Source organism: Tachysurus fulvidraco, chromosome 14 (genome assembly GCF_022655615.1).
Source record: "Tachysurus fulvidraco isolate hzauxx_2018 chromosome 14, HZAU_PFXX_2.0, whole genome shotgun sequence".
In the NCBI taxonomy this organism is placed as follows: domain Eukaryota; kingdom Metazoa; phylum Chordata; class Actinopteri; order Siluriformes; family Bagridae; genus Tachysurus; species Tachysurus fulvidraco.
In genome coordinates, this window is record NC_062531.1 from 18,198,246 (window position 1) to 18,211,969 (window position 13,724).

Sequence of the window (13,724 nt, forward strand, 5' to 3'; positions counted from 1 at the left end):
GTGTAATTTTACATAGTCTTATTTTGCTTTACAGTGCTTTGCATGGATATTAAGCTTTAGTTCTATTTTCTGTTCTTTTTGTTTAGCTTTTTTGCATGATTTTTGCATTCACACTTTTTTTAATTGGAAATTGATTGTGTACTTTTGGTTTCCAAAGCTTACCATCTTGGCCAAGAGGAGACTGACTGGTTTGAGAAACCAAGAGATGTCCGTGGTTCCCGACACTATAGCAGCAGCCATTCTTCTTCTGGGAGGCGTGGCCATGTCAAACACACATATCATGACTATGATGAGCCTCCAGAGGAAGACCTTTGGCCACAAGATGACTATGGTCACTCCCGCCATACATCTTCTCGAGAGCACCGTCACCATAGTGGTGGAAGTTCTGGTAGGCACTCTTCCTCCCGCCACACTGATGAGCCTCGATCTTCTCGATCATCTCGCTCTTCGAAGGACCCATCTCTACGGCAGGACTCTCGTTCTATGTCCTCTTCTTCAACAAAGAGAGGTGACTCTCGATCTCAGGGCTACCACTCCTCTGACTACTCCCGTGACCCTTCTGGGCACCACCATGGCTCACGCACTGGGAAACAGTCTTCCCACCACCAAGGTTCTTCCAGTAGGAAGCAACAAGACATGCAAGGCCACTTATCATCTTCTAGACAGATGGGTTCAACTGGCTCAGCGCAAAGGGCTACAAGTGGACCCTCCAACTTAAGCAGACAGTCTGGGTCCCAGCAGCTAGTTGAAGCACAGGGACAGCGAACACAGTTACAACAGCAGGCACAGACATCAGCAGCTAGGCCTGGACAGCAGACACCTGCAGCAGGTGCTGTGCAGTCACAGCCAACACAAGTCCAACAGCTCCAAGCCAAACCAGGCCAGACAAGTCCTGCAACACGGGTACCTGCTGCAGGAGTGCAACCATCACCTGCAACAGTGAGTAGTTTTTTCTATTGAACTTTCTTCTGTATATTTTAAAATTAGATCTTTTTAGTAACAGTCTCTAATCTCATAGAAAAGCTTTATAAAAATGTTGAACATTGCAATTAATGATGATATTTTACAAGTTTTGCATAGGCCAGGGTTTTTGTTACATAGATAGCATGTTTGTGAACCTCTAGGTTTAGTTCTTAATTTCAAGATCAAATTTGAGTCCACTTCAATGAGATGACAATCAGGTCTCCATGAGTGACCTATTTTATTTAAAAAACAGAGATATATCAATCGTCATGATCTTCATGACGTGATTGGGAAGGGGTTTATTGCAAAAAAAATTTAGATTTCTGAGGACTTCAGAAAAAGTTATTGATGCTCATCAGGTTGGAAATTTTTGAAAAAAATCTCTCTTAAGAGTTTGGACATATAGAGTCATATAGATTCTGTACAAGGAAATTTAAGACCATTAGCTCATTCCCAGAAGTGTTCAACCAACAAATATCACTCCAAAAGCAAGACATGTAATGACTTGGCTGCTTTTACTTTGGCTTATGTTAATGTTCATGAATCTGCCATCAGGTGAACACTGAACAATCTTGGTGTGCAAGGAGAAAGCAGCTACTCTACAAAAAGAACATTGCTGCCCATGAAGTTTGCTAAAGATCAAGTGGACAAGCCAGAGGACTATTGAAAAAATAATTTGTGGAGGAATGAGACCAAAATAAAATTTTTATTTTTGGAGAAAGGAAAATACTGAATTCCAGCATAAGAACCTTATACTGTCTGTGAAGCATGATGGAGGTAGTATCATGCTTTCGGCCTGTATTGTTGCATTTGGGCCAGGACAGCTTGGAACTATGAATTCAGAATTACGCCAGTGAACGTGTAATGAAAATGGAAAAACATCTGTCCCTGAACTGAAATACAGGAAAAAATTGGTCATACACCAAGACAACGAGCACAAGCACCCAAGTCTGTCTACCAAAAAATGATTAAAGAGGAAGAAAAGATCATTTGATGTCTGCCAAATGCTGTACATGTTAAATGTAAATGTACAGTAAATAATGTTTTAGAATGGCCATGTCAATGTCCATACTTCGATCCAAAAGAAAAATTGTGGAAGGACCTGAAGCAAGCAGTTCATGTGAGGACAAGTACCAAAATCTGTGTGTTGAAGATCTTCTGTACTGAGGAATGGATTAAAATTCCAAAAAGTTATCAGAAACTTTCCTTACAGTTATTGCTGAACAGATACTGAAAGCAAAGGTTTACATACTTTTGCAAGTCACATATATGTAATGCTGGGCCTTTTTCTCAATAATTAAATGAAGTAAAATATTGTTGTCTCAGTTGTTTGATTGTCTTCAATTTGTTTACTTTAATGACTTCTTTGAAAATTTGATGATGTTTTGTGTCATATTTATGCAGAAATATAGGAATTTCTAAAGGTTTCACAAACTTTCAAGCAACACTATAATTTTTTTTTGCTTGTAATTATTTGTTTTGTATGCAGGAATTCTAATTTTTGTCTATCACTGAAAAAAATGAAAGACAATTGAGTGTTCTAAAGTTGTTTTGCTTGTGTAAAATGACACTTATCTGGTCTCTGACAGGCCAAGCCTGAGCCTGTCACTGCTCCAGTTACTGCAATTGGTGCAAAAGCAGCCACCCCACAGCCAGCCAAAGCAGCTCAGCCCCCACTCACGGGGATAGGTAAATGCCAGTTTACTATTTGTGGAATTTGTGAGCCAGTACTAACAGAATTATTTTTAATATATTTATATCTCCAAAACTGTAAACCCATTTTGTGACCATTTCAGGCATTACCACAACGTCTACTTAGATGATTCAAATCCATCATAAATACAAAGATCTTTAAGAAAAAAATATATTAATATTTTCATGTCTTCAAGTTTCTCAAACTCTCAAGCTGTGACCAAACTCCTTAAGAGTATTATTTAGTCATAAACATCAGACTAGATGGTTTCAATATAATGGAGATAATGTTGGCAATGCCTGTTTTTTATTTAAATTATTCAATATCTCTATGATTGGAAATACATTTTTGTGGTATTATCAACTCTACTTCCTGCTCTTTGTAGGCTCCAAGGCAGCTGCAAGACCTGGTGGAATAGGTAGTGCTGCGGCTGCTCAGCCTGGCATGGAAGGAGAAAGTATGTTGTCTAAGATCCTGCCTGGAGGTGCTGCAGAGCAAGCTGGCAAACTGGGTGAAGGTTAGAAGGACATTTAAAGTTCTCTGAATGCTTGAACAAGGATTAAGATTTGACTACAATAATATTATAATACATACATCAGATGTGATTTTTGAAAAGACAATTTTTAGATTTTCCAACCTTTTTTCTGTAATATTAACCTCCACTCCGCTGGGATGGCTTTCACTTAAATTTTGGTGGCCCATTTAGCCACAAAATGCATTAGTGAAGTCAGGCACTTTTTTTTTGGTGAGAAAGAAGGCCTTGGGTGTATTCAGAGTTACAACTAATGCAAATGTTTTTTCAACTGAGTGGAGGTCAGAGCTACTTAAGTTCCAAACCACTTGCCAAATCATGTCCTCATGGACCCTACTTTGTGGCACATGGGCATTGTCATTTTGCAACATACCTGGACTAAGCCTCATAGTTGCAACACATTTGAAGGCCAATTTTAGGATGGTTAGGTATCTCCAATCTTTTGGTCATATGCTGTTTTTCCATTTGTTATTTGACAAAGAACATGTTATGCATAATTAATTAAAGTTGTTTATTGTATAGGGAGAACTCCACTGTTCCTTTTTATTTTGCAGTGACTAATGTTAATATTAATCCTCACAACAGTTGAACTTTAGTTAAACATTACTCTACTGGTCACCCTAGGTCCTGGGGGTGGAGATTTGAACACTGGTATGAATTAGGGCAGGCTCAAAGAGTAAAATAATAAAAATAAAAATTAATTAATATGTTGAATCCACACACACACAAAACAAACAATTTTTTTTTATTTTACCTATCTTCTACCTTCTGCTATTAATTTTTTAACTGATTTTATTGTTCACCTCAACAGCGATATCTGGATTTGGAAAGAAGTTCACATCTCTGTGGTGAGGCGGTACAATTGAAGGCAAGTGGCTGAGAAAACAAGATGAAGAAAGAAAGATAGATGGAATGAGGGAAAAGACATGAGAGACATTGGAGTTGCATAAAAGATCGGTTTTATGGCAGCATGCTTGTTTGTTCAAGTCTGCTAAACATTTGGTATGCTTTTTATTGATAGTTGTACTTATGTATCTCTACAGTAAAATAAATATTGCATAGTATACATTAAATAAGTAAGGTCTGTGTGTATCTATTAGTCATATATTCCTTGCTTATGTCGCAAGTTTACATTTAATAGCTTAATAACATAATTTTGTACAGTGTTTTTAATTGGGTGGTCAGGCATTTCCAGAGAGGAATCATATTGAAAAGAAATGTGTACGTGGTTCTTGATGTCTTTTTGCAATTCCAGGGTGTCAGACATTACAAGGATTTGCTCTGGAAAACCTATGAAGTTTCTCTTCTGTATTTTAATTTTTAAGAGGAGGCGAGAATGATCGAGAGAGAGGGAGAGAAGTAAACTTGTTATACTGGTAAGGACTAAAGTCATTTTTTTAACTGCACTGTTTCTTTATAGAGAATGCCTATATACAAGGTTAAACAAGTTATACATACCTTAGATAACCCAACAAGCAAATTAAAACCAAAGTATTTTGCACAGTCCCATGTTATGGTTGTACAGAAATCTAAATGACTAGACTAAATAATAATAATAATAATAATAATAATAATAATAATAATAATAATAATAATAATAATAATAATAACGGATGCATTATATTTATCAGTCATTATAAGTCATTATCCTATTCCAACAAAGTTTCTAATGTAGCACACTCTGTTTGCAAACTTAAAAAATTATAGCTTTCTGCTAGGTTCAAATTAACATATTATTTTTGGTTAAATTTGGATAGTTTGCTTAAATTTAATCGGCTGTACAGTGGTATGTATGCTTAAACTCAATGGCTTTTACAGACCTTAATGCGGTAACCATAAAATTTCAAGTCCTGAAGTCTGCTGAACTACACACATTTTGTCCCATAATCATTTTATTTGCATACTCAAATAAAAAAGAAAATATCATGGACATGAAATGTATTGTCCTGGGAACCCAGAGTATTGATTTGTTCGTCCTTGTATATAGGTGAATTATGTGTCACATAATCTCACACAAAACACACACAATAATTTATAGAATTCTGGGGAATTAGCTTGATTACTGAGTTTATTTTTTTCTGTCCTTCCAGCTAACCAGAACAGGAATCACAAGACTTCATTAATACTAGGGTTTGTTACATAACCACAGAAGCACTATACTGCTTTACCCTGGCAAGCCACAGAGTAAGGAAAATTCACAGCCACAATATTATAACCTTTCAACCTAATTTGAGATCCAAAGTAACTATTTATAGGTATGTGTAATATAGCATCATCACCAGAATTATTGGCTTACAGTATGTGACTATGAAATTAAATAACTTCTCAGTGACTCAGATTTTCCACTCATTTTGAGTAAATATTATAACATTTGGAGTAAATATTTACTATTACTTTTAAAATTCATGTGGAAGAGGATGCAACATTTTTTTTTGTACAGTAATGACAAAAATACAATCAACATGTTCTGTTAAACATGTAAATTTCTTGCCTGAAAGTCAAATAATGTCAAAGATTTGATAACCTTATATTTGTTTTATTATAATCTCATAATAGGAAAGACTTGATCAGTTTGACTATATTCAAGTTATTTTCACTTGGTAAGATGCCATGTAGTGTGGCAGAAAACCTAGAAAAATTATTAGAATTAATTTTAAAATAATCAGCAATCATTTCCATCCCTATGTTTACGATTGTTGCATTTGAACAGGACCATTAATAGGACCATGGTGAGTGTGACCAATCTGAATGCAGTGAGCATGATTTTTAACAGAGAGCTTGAGTTAAATTGAACGCACACAATGCTATTTGTGAGTGTAAAGCAGTAAATAAGGCAAGCAGGGAAGCATCTGAGCACAACAAAAGTGGTTACATTCTTGCGTAGAGTCAACTGGTTATTCTCAGCCAATCCTTTTTTTTTCTAGGAACAGACCTGGAGCTCATTCAAAAAGTTACATTTTAAAATTCCTCTTCAGGCATGAATTAATATAATTTAGGACCTAATCTGCTCTAGTTATCTGATGCATGGTCATACCATGAAACAACAACTGTGCTGTTTAACTTACAATTTTCACACATTTGAGGATATAGGCTTGGAATAAATATTATTTATAATAGAGTCTCTTTTTGTTAAATTCATATTACAGTACAACAAAATTCTTTTTTTTATTTTTTTTGCTTTGTGCAAAATCAAATTAAATTGAAGACAGATCTTAATAGTGTTGATAACTACTGGATTATTTGAAATTTTGTGTACCTCATGGGGAAGCTGAGAAAAATAGTAGAAAATGAGGAACGGGAAGAAGATATCTCTATGTGAAACCAGGGCCAGGCTAGAGGCACAACATCTGAAACCAAGCTAGTAAAGTAATTTGGTCATGGTACAGGCCCATAAGTAACATTGAATGTTTGGTGGTGATAAAACATCTTCAGATTTGTGAAGCTACTGTATAGAACTTACATTTGTCCAAAAGTGATATAAAATTCTTAAAAAACAAATCCTTAAATGAGCTCAATATAAATATGCCTAGATATTTGAACCCTTCCAAAGCTAACTTAGATTTAGCAATTTATAAAAAAAAATAACTCACCTCTCTCAGCATCCAATGAAACTAGTATTTGTGTGGTAGTGGGTGAATGAAAAAAAATAATGTTGAGAAATCTTCCAGTGATAAAGAAATAGTACCTCCTTGATGTAAAGCCTGTTTGATCCAGAGACAATATGGATGTCATGACATTTTGGAGGTGAACAGAGATTACTTTGGCTAGAATTTTACAATCTACATTTAACAGAGAGATTGGCCGATAGTTACCACAGAGTGGTATGTGGAGACTCTGTCCCCTTTCAAAAGATATGGACTCCATGTACTGTACAGAGTCTCCAGCAGTTGACCTTTTTGGAAAGAATCTTTATACATCCAGCCATGTTTGAAAAAGTTGTTTCTCTATATCATGTGTCATCAGAAAGTCGTATTCCGATTGTAGAGTGGGGGAAGGAGAGATGGTGTATGTTTCATCAAGTTTAAAAGCTCATCTCAGATGTCCTGCATGTAAGACCTGTCAGCCTTATGTAGGTCTAATCTGACATTAAATAAAATCTTTTAAAAGCTTCCCATAAAAATCCTCAACTAACCTTAGTGATATCATTGAATTCAGTTTATAGTTACTAATTTGAGTGGCAACGAAATTCTTAAATTCATGATCTGATAATAAATGGGAGCTAAATTTCTATAGAGATGGGGAGGTGAACTAAATGGGAGATTGATATCAATGATTTGAAATTATAGCTACTTGTCATAACCAGTTGCAGCAAGTTATTATTGATTAAGAAAGTCAATCCAAGAAAAGCTTTGATGGGGTGGGGGGTGTTTGTACTATTTGAGTTTTTAACCCTTCAGGGGTCAGAAGTTCCTAAATGAGATGAGCAATAAAGCATTACTGTAGCAGAGTTTGATAAACTGATTTGCTTAGATAACCCCTATTATATAACGCCCCTATTAATATATGAAGAGTATTACTGTTTGGAACTGTAGCAAAGAGGTTTATGAAGAATTGCGCATTATCCTACTTGGAAGCATAGATAGATACTAGGACCACTGGAATGTTTTGTAGAAAGCCCAATACTCTTATACAATGGCCTTTAATATCTTCAATAACTTACAAAAAACAATATGTTCTTACTAATGATAATAGTGGCCTCTCTAGCCTCGGCAAAGAATTTGGAATGAAACACATGACTCATCTAAGCCCTCTTGATACCTTGGACATCTGATGTTTTAAGATTTGAAAAATATATTATCCCCTTTTAAATGTTTTGCATGATTACCTTAATCTTAACGGCCTTGTTCATTACTTTAGTATTCCATGAAATCAGCCACATGCCTTTACCCATCTTAAAGTGTTAGCAGCCATCTATAGTGATACATACAGTGGTGTGAAAAAGTGTTTGCCCCCTTCATGATTTTTTATTTTGTTGCATGTTTGTTACACTTTAATGTTTCAGGTCATAAAAACAATTTTAAATATTAGTCAAAGATAACACAAGTAAAACAACATGCAGTTTTTAAAGGAAGGTTTTTATTATTAAGGGAAAACAAGTGCTTGCCCCTTAAACCTAATAACTGGTAATGGTAACTGGTAAAATACCCGATAACTTGTCCACTCATCTTTTCAGAATTGTTGTAATTCAGCCACATTGGATGGTGTTCAAGCATGAACCACCTTTTTATGGTCATGCCACAGAATCTCAATATTCAGGTCAGGAATTTGACTAGTCCACTCCAAAGTCTTCATTTTGTTTTTCTTCATCCATTCAGAGGTGGACTTGCTGGTGTGTTTTGGATTATTGTCCTGCTGTAGAACCCAAGTTCGCTTCAGCTTGAGGTCACAAATAGATGGCCGCAGCGGTTTTCATCTTGGAACTCTGCCATGCAGGCCATTTTAGCCTTGTCTCTTTATGGTGGAGTCATGAACAATTACCTTAACTGAGGCAAGTGAGGCCTGCAGTTCTTTGTATGTTGTTGTGGGGTCTTTTGTGACATCTTGGATGAGTCACCGCTGCGCTTTTGCGGTAATTTTGGTTTGCTGGCCACTCCTGGGAAGTTTCACCACTGTTCCATGTTTTCGCCATTTGTGGATAATGGCTCTCGCTGTGGTTCGCTGGAGTCCCAAAGCTTGAGTAATGGCTTTATAACCTTTTCCAGATGAAAAGATCTCAATTACTTTCAGGATCTAGCCGGGACTTTGGCCATGTGCATTTTGTTTATGTTTCGTGTTCACATGTCTGCCCCACCCTTGTCTATTCCTTCCCGCCTCAGCACACCTGTCCCTTATGTGTCTAATTTTCATTGGTATTTAACCGTGCCACGTTGCTTATGGCAGCACAGAATCCTTGACTTTTGTCAAGTCTTTTGTTGACTTTTGTCTTGTCTTTTGTTTGGTCTGTGTTTGATTTTGTTTCTTTGATTTAATACACCGTGTTTTTTAGCTATCCTGCATTTGGCTCTGTTTTTAACCCCAGATCCCTGACAGAAGGATTCTGCCACATCAAGATCCAGCAGGATAGTGTCTAGCCTGGCACCGGTTTATTGTGGGAGCATTTTTTGGATTATTCTTTCTGCCCTGTTAAACCCTGAACTTTTGTTTTAGTTTTCTTTTGTTTTTTGGGTGACATTGCTCGGCACTTGTTCCGGTGGGGGACACCGGTCTGCTTTCTGTTTATTGCGGAGGACGCCGCCTTACTTCTTGCCTGCGGGGGATGTCACAGCTCAAATTTGCCTTGGTTTTTTTTGGTGCCCTGTGACATCGCCCCACACCTTATTTTTTCTTTCTTTTTGCTCCATGGTGGTGGATTTTTTTCCCCACCCTCCCTTCCTTTCTGGTATTCAATCCAAACGTCCAAATGAGCAGCTATGTGTCAGGAGCTAGCGTCAGGCGCTACCCCACTACCAGGTATGATTCTGTGCATATGGACTATGCACTGCCCAAAAAATTAGATAGTTTTGCTGATTATTGCAGAGGATTCCTTTGTCAATGTGAGAAATATTTTACTAGCCAACTTTATGCTTACCGGAAGGATTCTGTGCTGCGCTCACGTCCTTGCTCATGGGAAAAGCTCTGGAATGGGCTGGGGCCGTATGGAACAATGACGTGAAAAAACGGACATTTGCAATGACACGCAAGGTTCTACATTCATTTTGTACAATCTATTTGCGACGTGTTCGTATATATATCCCATGGGAGGCACCAAGATATTGCAGTGCAGCTTCTCCAGCTTCGTCAAGTGGTTAAATATGTGGCCAACTCTGCAGTAAAATTCAGAACAGCAGCAGCCCAAAGTGGGTGGAACATAATCCACCACCAACTTGTTGAGGAACTTCAACCATTATCTGCTCTTTCACTCCTTCCGCCCCCTTGAACCCCCTCTTTTCCCTGGCTCCAAGACCATGACCCAACTATCTTTTTGGGGTCCCAACTGATCAAATGGTCACCCAAATGTTTACGTCACCGTTTTCAATGACACCTCTGTCTTCCATGTTTCATCACATCGATGTAAAGTCCCAACACTGCACTATCAACATCCCTACGGAAAACCAAAACATCCAGGAGGCCTTCAGCAAAGAGCTCACAGCCTAGTCTTGGCCTAATGGTTATAGAGTCTGACTCGTAATCCTAAGGTTGTGGGTTTGAGTCTCGGGCCGGCCACGACTGAGGTGCCCTAGAGCAAGGCACCGAACGCTCAACTGCTCCCCGGGTGCCGCAGCATAAGTATGCGGGTGTGTGTTCACCGTGTGTGTTCACTGCTGTGTGTGCACTTTGTATGGGTCAAATGCAAAGAACGAATTCTGAATATGGGTCACTGTACTTAGCCATAGGTCACGTCACTTTCATTTCACTTTCACTCATCACCCATGGGACTGTGCCATATACTCTTACCCAAAAGCTGAATCTACACCCTTTCCACACCAGAAGCTAAAGCAATAGAGGAATGCATTGAGAAGCTGGCAGCTGGTTTCATTCAGCCCTCCAACTCTGAATGCTTTTTTGTGGAGAATAAGAATTTCTGACTAAGGCCCTGCATCGATTATCGAGGCCTGAACACTATAACAGTGAAAAATGCTAACCCACTGTCACGGGTCCCCTCTGCCATAGAACAGCTCAGAAAGCTAAGATTTTCACTAAACTGGACCTAAGATGTGCTTATAACCTGCCTATAATTGGCTAACTAACTCTCCTGGTATATTTCAATCATTCACAAATCTTCAAAGACCTCGTAAATTCAGTTAGTACTGAGATAACCTTCCCAGGAAATGTTATAAGCAATCAGGATGTTTTGGCAAAATAGACCAAACCATCTTCCATCACGGATAAGTAGTGTTTGCTGGGGTTCACTTATTTTTTCCAAAGGTCCATTCAGGGATATAGCTTTGTGTCTGCCTCTTAATGACCCTGCTCAAAGGAAAACCCAAGAGACTTAATTGGACTGAGGAGGCACAGGAGGGTTTCGAGCAGCTCAAACAAACTTGGTGAAGTTATTTCCTCACATGGGTTCTCTTACCACTGCTATGCTGATGATAAACACCTTATTTTTTATTTCCCACCCTCAGATGCCACAGCTTCAGATTTGATCTCAGCATATCTGGCAGAAATATCATCATCGATGATGGCTCATCAGTTAAAGCTCAATCCTAGCAAAACTGAACTGCTGATCATCCCACGTAATTTATCCCCAGGTCATGATCTTGCAATATCCCTGGATAACGATCTGATCTCCCCTTCAGTCACAGCTTGCAACCTTGGGGTAACCATGGACAATCAACTGTCCTTTTCCTCTCATGTTGCTAATATGACTCCCTCATGTTGGTTCCTTCTCTACAACATTAAAAGTATTTGGCGATTTTTGTCCACACAAGCTGCTCAGCTACTGCATCGCACCGCTGGCAGGTCTACCTATGAATGCAATTCGTCCTCTGCAAATGATACAAAATGCAGCTGCACGGCTTGTTTTCAACCAAGTTCTCATATATCACCCCGCTGCGATCCCTCCACTGGCTTCCGGTAGCTGCACTCATCAGATTCAAAACACTGATGCTTGCCTACAAAGCCAAAAATGGACCAGCTCCCTCTTACCTCAAAGCCTTAATCACTTCTCACATTGCACTGCTTGACCAAGTATGCTACAAGACTATTTTCTGTTCTGGTACCGAGGTGGTAAAATGAACTTCCCCTAGGGGTTTATACCCCTTTGCTATTGTTTCAGATTTTTTTGCTCATTTTTTTTTTTCTCTCATTAAAGCTCCTCTGATTTCCTGCATATGGATCCTACACAGCCATCATTACACCACAACAAAAAGAAAAAAGTCACAAATAGAAACTGATTTTGGCCTCAAAAATAGCCAAGCAAAGTGCAAATATTATCCAGGCAGCTTAATTAAAACAGCTCAATGCTTTCAAGGCTTCAGTCATCTCATTCCCAGCATTTAAATGAAGGTCAACCCCTTTCTTATAATGTAATTGATAAGTTGACAAAAAAAATCACTTGCAATCTCAACTCCAAAGTCATATAGTCATGCAGGTGTATGCAGCAGGAGAAAAAGAAATTCACCTTCTGACCTATGAATTAAGCAACATGAATGGAAGCAGGATGGGTGTAGGAACCATAGCAACTACACACCATATACAATGTGTATTCACTGGATATACCTATAATATAGACATAAAGGGTACAGGGCAAATCTGGAATATTATAACAGCACACATTGTATATAAAGTCAGAGAAATTGCAAACACTAATAAACTAGTAAACACAAGGGTGCACAAGGTCCTTCTATAATGCCTAATGGGAAGTGTCTATAAACCTAAAATAAAAAGAACACAGGTACAGTATATTAAACAGAACAACCAAGCAGTAACTAGTCAGCTGCTTAAGTTTGCATAGGAATCAAGACATTTGACAAATGCTGCATCTTGATTCACTAACCGAACCAGCCTGTCAGTGAACCGAGGTTAAAAACAGACCCAAATGCAGTAAAAAAAAACACATTTTATTAAATACAACCAAACACAGAACAGACAAGACAAAACAAAAGATGAAACAAAAGACAAGGATTCCCTCTGCCAAAGGCAACGTGGCATGGCTAAATGCCCAAGACAATTAGACACAAGGGACAGGTGTGCAGAGGCGGGCACCTGAACACAGAACGTAAACAAAGGCACATAGAAAAAGTCCGGGCTAGATCCTGACACAGCCACAAATTACTGCATCAGGTTCAGTTCTTAGCAGAACAAAGAGATGGAATGTAGCCCTTTGCTTTAGCGACTGATGCAAGTCGTCTCCAATCTCCCTTCTTCATTGTGATAGTAAGCCTGGTAGAAACAGCAGCACTGGTTTTACGCCCAGATTGTAAAGTTCAGACAGCACTTCTTTGTATTGGAACATTGTGCCAGCACCTTCGGGGGCATATTCCTTTTAGATACTGTAGCAATATGAGTGCCATTATAATAAAGCTTTCACTTCTTCACTATAGTTTTGCAGATGATCTTTTCTTTCTACTAAAACACATGAAGCCAGACAATAACAGGGCTAGGTCTCTATCCAGGCCTCATTTTTTCAGACAGTGATCAATGCACTCTATTACATTCTGACAGAGATTCTGGTACTCTGTCCCCAAGCACCTCTGTGAGTAACTCAGAGAAGAACACAGAGGGACAAGGTCCTTCAATGGATTAACTTGCAAAGTTAGTGGTTAGATGGGCTCAGTGTAGATTATTAAATTAAAATTCATAAAAAGAGCACTAATATGAATCCTCCACAGTCTCCCAGACACACTGTTGGCTCACAAATTTTTTTTTGAAAAGGAGTGGTCAAGTGATCCCTCACTGTATTAGGTGTTGTGTGTCAGGCCTATGTAACTTGTTAGAGCACACCTCTCTTCATGCTTAGCATAATTGTCTTAATTCAACCTTGAGATTTCGGATAAAGGCACCAATATATGAGAAATGGGGTGTTTATCTGAAATCTCTAGGTACTCATTATTA

General features: G+C 38.3%; 1 protein-coding gene across 5 annotated transcripts in view; it reads left to right on the plus strand.

The window, feature by feature from the left end:
- bsna (bassoon presynaptic cytomatrix protein a) overlaps positions 1 to 13,724 on the plus strand; it is a 141,213-nt gene that overhangs the window by 122,527 nt on the left and 4,962 nt on the right. For 2 of the 5 annotated variants that reach the window (XM_027167079.2, XM_027167083.2), the window contains exons 7-12: positions 158 to 939; positions 2,553 to 2,652; positions 3,042 to 3,173; positions 4,000 to 4,056; positions 4,444 to 4,564; positions 5,279 to 5,372. In XM_027167079.2, coding sequence (XP_027022880.2) covers positions 158 to 939; positions 2,553 to 2,652; positions 3,042 to 3,173; positions 4,000 to 4,040 — 1,055 coding nt within the window. In that variant the 3' untranslated portion in view covers positions 4,041 to 4,056; positions 4,444 to 4,564; positions 5,279 to 5,372. Of the gene's footprint in view, positions 1 to 157; positions 940 to 1,518; positions 2,175 to 2,552; positions 2,653 to 3,041; positions 3,174 to 3,999; positions 4,191 to 4,443; positions 4,565 to 5,278; positions 5,373 to 13,724 lie in introns of those variants that run through there. The other 3 variants (XM_027167080.2, XM_047799816.1, XM_027167081.2) reach the window with 3 other exon arrangements.